This window comes from Chelonoidis abingdonii, unplaced genomic scaffold, assembly GCF_003597395.2.
Source record: "Chelonoidis abingdonii isolate Lonesome George unplaced genomic scaffold, CheloAbing_2.0 scaffold2848, whole genome shotgun sequence".
Taxonomy (NCBI): domain Eukaryota; kingdom Metazoa; phylum Chordata; order Testudines; family Testudinidae; genus Chelonoidis; species Chelonoidis abingdonii.
This window is the reverse complement of record NW_027427109.1, coordinates 1-7,747: the sequence shown is the minus strand read 5'-3', so window position 1 is coordinate 7,747 and position 7,747 is coordinate 1. Positions and strand designations below refer to the sequence as shown.

At 53.6% G+C, this 7,747-nt stretch overlaps 1 protein-coding gene across 1 annotated transcript; it reads left to right on the top strand.

Moving 5' to 3' along the window:
• Nucleotides 1-1,429: 1,429 nt before the first annotated feature.
• Nucleotides 1,430-7,181, top strand: LOC116817568 (leukocyte immunoglobulin-like receptor subfamily A member 2; the record flags this gene model as incomplete). Its single annotated transcript, XM_032767797.2, has 3 exons — nucleotides 1,430-1,854; nucleotides 2,001-2,036; nucleotides 6,903-7,181. Coding segments are annotated over exons 1-3 (346 nt in total), but the record flags the coding sequence as incomplete, so codon positions are not given.
• Between the last annotated feature and the right edge of the window lie 566 nt (nucleotides 7,182-7,747).

Here is a 7,747-nt window from a genome sequence, read left to right as displayed (position 1 = left end):
TCCTTTAGAATCTAAAATCTAAAGGTTTATTCATAAAGGGAAAAAGATAGAGATGAGAGCTAGAATTGGTTAAATGGAATCAATTCCATACAGTAATGGCAACGTTCTTAGTTCAGGCTTGTAGCAGTGATGGAGTAAACTGCAGGTTCAAATCAAGTCTCTGGAACATCCCCCGCTGGGATAGATCATCAGTCCCTTGTGTAGAGCTTCAGTTTGTAGCAAAGTCCCTCCAGAGGTAAGAAGCAGGACTGAAGACCAGATGGCGATGAGGCATCAGCCTTATATAGGCTCTTCCAGGTGTAAGAACCTCTTTATTCTTACTGTGGAAAATTACAGCAAAATGGAGTCTGGAGTCACATGGGCCAGTCCCTGCACACCCTGCTGAGTTACAAGGCGTATCTGCCGCCTCTCAATGGGTCTGTTGTGTAGCTGATGGACCTTAATGGGCCATCAAGCAGACTAGGCAGAGCTGACACCAACTTGTCTGGGATTTTTCCCAGAACTGCAGCACCAATTTGAAATACAGACAGTATACAGCCGATACACATAACTTCAACTACAAAAGGATACAGACATACAGACAGCATAATCATAACCAGTAACCCATAACCTGGTCTTAGACACCTCATACGACCCCCTTTACATAAGATTTGGTGCCACTACAGAACCTTGGTTGCAAACCATGTTCTATATGGTTCCAGTTTATATCAATAACGTCACAGGACCTTTCACCTACAGGGGGCTGGGTCTAATCTGTGTCTTTTTCTCTAAGCACCAGACCCCAACCCCTAACCAGAGCCAGGGAGAGAACCCAGGAGTCTTGGCTCCCAGTCCCCCTGCTCTAACCACCAGGCACCGCTCCCCTCTCAGAGCCAGGGACAGAACCCAGGAGTCCTGGCTCCCAGCCCCTCCTTCCTCCAATCACTAGACTCCACTCTCCTCCCAGAGCTGGGGTATATTACAAGGTAGCTGCTGGGGCATCAGGTTTATGCCAAGTTTCACTAAATCTGTTAGTCTCTAAAGTGCCACAAGGATCCACGTTGTTGTATTTTCAGTACCAGAAACAGGACATGAGCGCCGGCTCTGGGCAGACTTCCCCTTTTCATGGATTTACCGGTTCCTCCTTTAACAACTCAGGGTCTAAATTTACCGCTACATCTACCGCCTCACAGGTGCCGGAAACCACAACCCCTCCCAGCCCCACAACCCCTCTGTCTGTCTCTGTCTCACACCACTGCGCTAAGAACCGCGTCTGCAGCGACACTACCTGAGAAAGAGGTTGGCCAGGCCCCTCTACCCTCATGCTCCAGGGTGGGAGTTGGGCCCAGCCGGGTCAGGAAGGAACCTCTGCTCTGCTCCATGGGAGAGGGTCGTTCCGTGGAGGGCACAGTGTATGTGTGTGGGGGGGGAGGTCCCTCCTCTGTGCTGCTCCAGAGAGGCTAGATGGGCCTATTGGAAAAGGTCAGGGCAGCCTGGGCACCTCTTGACACCTCCTGAGATTCCCCTATTCCCAGCTGGTCCCTGGACTGGGCAGCTCCCATGTGGGGCTGGGAGGTGATGGCGGCAGGTGGGCAGCTGCAGGAGGGGATGTGGTTTTCTGGGTGCTGCAGGGATCTGGCTTTGCTCTGAGCATGGTAGATTTGGGCTGGAGACTGCAGAGGAATCATCTGACATAGAAGAAAGGGGCTGAGTGCATCACAGGCTTCCTGTGGCTGCAGCCCCCGGCACAGTTCCTCATTCTGCTCACACTCGGGCCTGAGGCTCAGTGGCGCTCAGCACCGGGGTGTTGGTGGCAGCACTGAGGGGCCCCCCACTGCCCTGTCATGGCGCCTGCTCTCACCATCCTCCTCCTCGGTGAGTATTGGGGACAGCCATGGTGTGGGTCTGTGGAGGGTGGGATCTCAGACCAGAGTGTGATCTGGGGGGGTGGGGATCTGAGACCAGGGTGTAGGATCCAGTTGCTCTGGGATCTGGTCACTAATGAGCCATCTCCTTTCCAGGCTGCTGGCTGGCCGGGCACAGCGGGGTGTGGGGAGGTGAGTATCAGTCTGTGGGGAGGACGGTAACATCAAGGATGGGAGAGGGGATGTGTGGGGTGGGGAAAAGAGGAACTAAGCCTTGAACATTCCCCAAAATTCAACCCAAACTCCCCCTGTGAGCTTAGACCTGGCCCCGTTCTTCTGTGCCACCCGCCCCCCACCTTAGAGTAACTAGGAGCAGAATCTGGCTCCCGGGGTCTGAGGAAGCAGATGGGAACCGTCCCCTGGTTCAAAGTCCTGCCCCCGACAGGCTGTGAGGATTGGGATTGGAGGCAGAACGTGGATTTATTTCAGCTCATACAAATGCTAACAGGGCCCGTCCATGGGCTCTAGATCCCCTGGGGGAACCAAAATGTTTTGGGTCAGTGCAGCCATGGGGGAGAACCCCCCAGATCTGCCCCCACCCCCAGATCTTCCCCCAGACCCAGATCCACCCTCCAACAGCCCCTCCGGTTCCCAAGGCCTGGGGAGGGGTGGAGTGGGGGCGAGGCGGGGGTGGAGCAGGGGCAGGGGCCATGGGGAGGGTGGAATTGGGGCAGAAGCAGGGGAGGGAAGAGGCGGAGCAGAGGCTGGAGCAACACATAGCTTTCCGGTCCTACGCAGCTGCACTTTGTGTATGGGTAGGACGGCCTTGACTACAAAGTCCACCTCGTTTACCTGACTTGATGGGGAGACAGCCCTAGGCAGCTTGTTCTCTTTCACTGGGGAGAGAGCTCACCGGTCCCGGTAGGCGTAGGAGCGGGCACGTGCGGACGGTCGTACCAGACCTTCTCCTTCCACTGAGCTTGGCTAGCCCGGCAAGCGTTCATGAGCTCCACAAAGCTTTTCCCCGAAAGCCAGTACATACTCCACCCACTGATTCCCGTTGGGGAGGCCTTCCTCGCCCCGCCTCGCCATCCAGGGCACCACTAACAACACCCTCCCCGCACAGCAACTCAAAAGGGAGAACCCTGTGGATTCTCTTGGGCACTTCTCTGTAATGCGAAAGAGGTGGGGTAAAAACTTTACCCGTCCTGTGGATGCTGGTCCATAATGTTAGATTTAGCGGGGTATTGAACCTTCCACGCAGCTGGCTGAGGGGGGTAAGGCCGAGCCCAGTGGTGTGCGGACCCCACACTTCTCCCACAAGCACTGGAGCAAGGTTGACATGAAGTTCGACCCAGTCTGTAAGGACTCCTTGGGGAACCCCACATCTGCTGGAGATGCTCAGCAGCGCCATCTACCACAGTGTCTGCTTCGATAGAGAGACAAGCACCCTCGGGGTAAGCACATAGCCAAATTATCCCCACCAGGATGTATTTCTTCCCTGCCCGGGTCACATCTGGCGAGGGGTCCCACTATTCCACGGCCAACCTTCGGAAAGGCTCCTTCTATGATGGGCAAGGGTCTCAAGCAGGCTTAACCCTGTCCCGGGCCTTCCCTACCCTCTGGAGGAGCAAGGACTGCAACTACTGTCAGACAGCGCAAAGACCCCAGCCAATAAAGTTGCTGCAGCACTCTCCGCTGGTGCTGGAATGCCCTGACAGGGGGATATCGTGGAGCACAAGTACAACAGTTGTGTGGGCGTTACCTCTGGGGAACCACTCACACTACCTCTACTCCACAGGTTCAGTTTGCCCCAACGCAAGCCCATTCCAGTACAGGAATCCCTTCTCCACAGGAATCGCTCGCAGGGTTCTCCCCTGGAAAGGATCGCTGTGGCCAGCCAGGGTCCTCAGCTTCTCCAGGGAGGGATCCTCCTGGCGCTTCTGTTGAATTCACTGCTGGGTTGGGGATACTGCCCTGAGTCTGGTGGTGCCTCAGTTCCCACTTGGGGGCGGAGGCTTCTGCCAGTCTTGTTGAGCTCTTGACGTGCCAGTTGCTTCATTTCCCCCTTCGGGAGGTCTACATCCCTCGTTAGCTCTGTAGGATCCTAGGCGTGCTCTGTGTGCCATCGCAGGCCGTTCTTCAAGTATAGTAATATCAGAAGATCAGGGTTGGAAGGGACCTCAGGAGGTTCAGTCCATAACCCCTGCTTAATGCTAGTGACCAATCCCAGATAGATTTTATCCAGTCTCGTGAATGGCCGCCCTCAAGACTGAACTCACACCCTGGGATTCCGCGCTCGTAAGCTAATCACTGAGCTCTCCCTCCCCCTATTACCTCTAGCACCTTTGGTAGTGCAGGTATGCAGCACCCACCTCTTGGTCATATTGTTAGCTTAAGTATTTCACAGGGTCTTTCTCAGTGGGGATAAGGCAAGCGCCCACATTATTATTGAAGATAGCATATATTAATATCATGGTATCGATATGCATCTATCTATATTACACTCGTCTCTCGCTTCTCTCTCACTAACACACACACTAACACACTCGTCTTGTCATTGTTACCAACTATTAGATTGCTTCCCTTAACTGCACTGGCCAGTGTGTAAGATGGGGGGTGGAACTGGGCTTCTGCGATCCGGATCAATGCTCCATGTTGACAAGACGAGACCTGGTATCCCCTCGACAAGACGCCTCACATTTATAGCAAGCTCCCTCTCATGCAAATCTGCAATCCAGTGCAAAATCTGTTCGTGTCAGATGCTCCCAGGCGGCTTCCTTCTGAGTGGTGTCTAAATGCTGCCACATGTATAATTCAAAGAGGGGGTCAATAAATAATAGCTAAAGGGTTTAATGTTTCTTATATGTAAAGGGTACAAAGGAACCAACACACCTGACCTAGAGGACCAATCAGAAACCGGATTTTTTCAAAGTCAGGGAGGGAATGTTTGACTCTGAGTCTTTTGTCTGTCCTCTCGGCTAATGAGAGGTTTCTTTTCTATCGTCAAGAGCTTCTAATCTTCAGTTTCCAAAGTTGTGAGTAACAAAGGTAGCAAAAACAATAGGACTTTATATTGTTTGTTTTGTATTTACATTGGTAAGTTGCTGGAATGGTTAAATTGTATCTCTTTTTTGAATTAAAGTCGTTTTATTCCTATTTTCTTTTAGTATAGCCTGTGTATTGTCAACTAATGCAGAGATCATATGTTCATCGTATTTTCTTTCTTTTATACTAAAGCTTCTTTTTAAGAGCTTGTTGAGTTTTTATCTCTGGTAGCTAAAGGACGAAGGGAAGGGAATTCTCTTTGTGTTAGATCTTCGAGGTAAAGCTCTGCAGCACCAAGGGAATTGGTGGGAGGGGGAAGAGAGATAGAATCATTCTGTTCCTGTATTTGAGGTTTGTCTCTTGTGGAAAGAAGGAGACATCTCTTGGTATTGTGATGTAAAGAGATTGCATCAGTACTCTCAGTTAGCCCAGAGAGAGAAAGTCTGGGTGGGAGATGGGGGAAGGGAAGTGGGTTATTTCCCCTTGGTATGACCCAGGGCTCCTAAGTCTTGGGGTTCCCCAGGGAAGGGTTTGGGGAGACCAAGAGGGAAGCAAACCCTGGAATTTGATGGTGGCAGTGAGATCAAATCTGAGCTGGGTAATTAAGCTTAGAGGGTTCAGGCAGGCACCACAGATTCTGACGCTAAAGGTCCAGATTTGGAACGGGCTATGAAGGGGTGTTTTAAAAGAAAGTGCTCGCTTCTAAACTCCCAGGCTCATATGTCTGATTCTTTAGTGAGCCCCAACTGGGGAACCCCAAAGTTTTTTAACTGCCTTGGTCTGGCTTCCATTCCCCTCCAAAGGGGTGCAGGCTGCTTGGAGGTTGCTGCCTTTATGCATCCCTCATTCACAGCTCGTTCATTCAACAGGGCAATGATTTAAAAGGATCAAATCTTAATTCTAAACGCCTGGGAAAACATTTCTTTCTACCCTGACCAACCTTAGGGCTTATAACAATTATACCAAAGCTCAATACAAAGTGTCTATAATGGATTGATACAAAGTTCCCATATCAACAGACTTGATACAAAGTTGTATGAAAATCAGGGGGTCCCATCATGGAATAACCTAGCCAGTACAAGTATATGAAGAGCCATAATACAAAAGTCATAGGACAGTTGTAAGTAAGATGCCTTATGCAGTGATTATCCTATCACGTCTCCCTCCGTTCACAGACTATTTCCAGGGCCGGCTCAGGCACCTGGGCAAGCGGGAGACACCTTTGGGGTGAGCGGCACTTGGGTTTATTATTTTTTTTGGTTTGGTGGCGTGGTGCTAGAGTTCTTTTGGTTGTTTTGTTTCTGCTGGGCGGTTGCTCAAGGGGAATGTTTCTGGTGGTGCGGCGCAGGGGCAGCTTCGGGTGGCGCAGGTCTTCGGGGGGGCGGCTTCTTGGTGGCGCGGTGACTTGGGGGACGGGAACTTGGGTGGCGTGTGATCAGGGGGATGGGGGCCTGGACATACACGGTGCGGCAGGGGGGGTTTGGTGGGTGCGGCAACTCGGGGGCAGGGGCTTGCATGGTGCGGCACTTGGGGTTGGAGCTTCAGGTGGTGCGGCACTGGGGGGGGCTCTGGCGGCATTGCGCTTGGGGGGGCGGGGGCTTCAGGCGGCGTGGAGCTCAGGGGCGGGGCTTCGGGTGGCACGGCTCTCGTGCAGGGTGGGGTGTTACGGCGAGGCGTCGCTCTTTTTTTTTTGCTTGGGGCGGCAAAAAGGTCAGAGCCGGCGTTGTCTATTTCCAACCACAGGGTGGGGGGCAGAGCTGCTGGGGGGCACAGGTCAGGCCCCTGGCTGGCCTAAGGTGGGGATGGGTGGGGCAGGTGATCTCTCATGCAGACGGGTCCTAAGCTATGTCTGGGTGAACCCCCTGCCCCTGAGCCCCATGGGCAGGCAGTGCCAACCCCGGTAGGGGACAGACTCCGAGAGAGGCCGAATGACGGATGGACTGAATTGGGGTGGGAGGAGGCACGGGACTGTCTCCCCCCTGTTTAACTCCTGTCTTTTGTTGAAAGCAGGGCATGAATTTCGCAAACCCACCATCTGGGTGAGCCCCAGCAGGGTGGTGGCGCTCGGGGGAAACGTCACCATTCGCTGTGAGGGTCAGGACCCAGGCATGGAGTTGGTTCTGCATAAAGCTGGACACCTGAACCTGCAGGTGCGGTCAGTGGTACCTAAAGGGAAAGTGGCTGAATTTCCCATCACCAGTGTCAGCCAGGAAGATGGAGGGAGCTACACCTGCAACTATCGCTCCATTACGGAGTATTCCAGTGACCCTGTCGAGATCATTGTAGGAGGTGAGGGAGGGGCCTGGCTTAGTGGCCTGGCTCCCAGCCCCACACCCAGACAGACCCACAGGGGATCTCTGCACAGATGGGACTGTCAGAGCCAGGCTCTGCCCTGAACCCTGGGCCCAGCACAGGGGACGCCCGGCTGGCCAGCGGGGACGGAATCTCTGGTGGGTTCCCCAGCCAGGGGGGGAGAAGCAGCTGCTGGAGATTTGGGGCATAGGAAGGGGGGATCCCTGCCCCCAGGGGCAGTGGGGGGGCTTTTCCCAGGCAACACATCAGTTATGGAGTGATGGATGGAGCTGAAGGTTATAAACCTCAGTGTATAGTAGAGACTTGCACATCCCCTACAAGTCGGTGGTGGTGCTGTGCACAGAACCCAGGAGTCCTGGCCCCCATCCTCCCTGCTCTCACCCACTAGACCCCACTCCCCTCCCAGAGTCAGGGACAGAATCCAGGAGTCCTGGCTCCCAGCTCCCACACTCTAACCACTAGACACCACTCCCGCCCCCAGAGTCAGGGACAGAACCCAGGAGTCCTGGCTCCCAGCTCCCACACTCTAACCACTAGACACC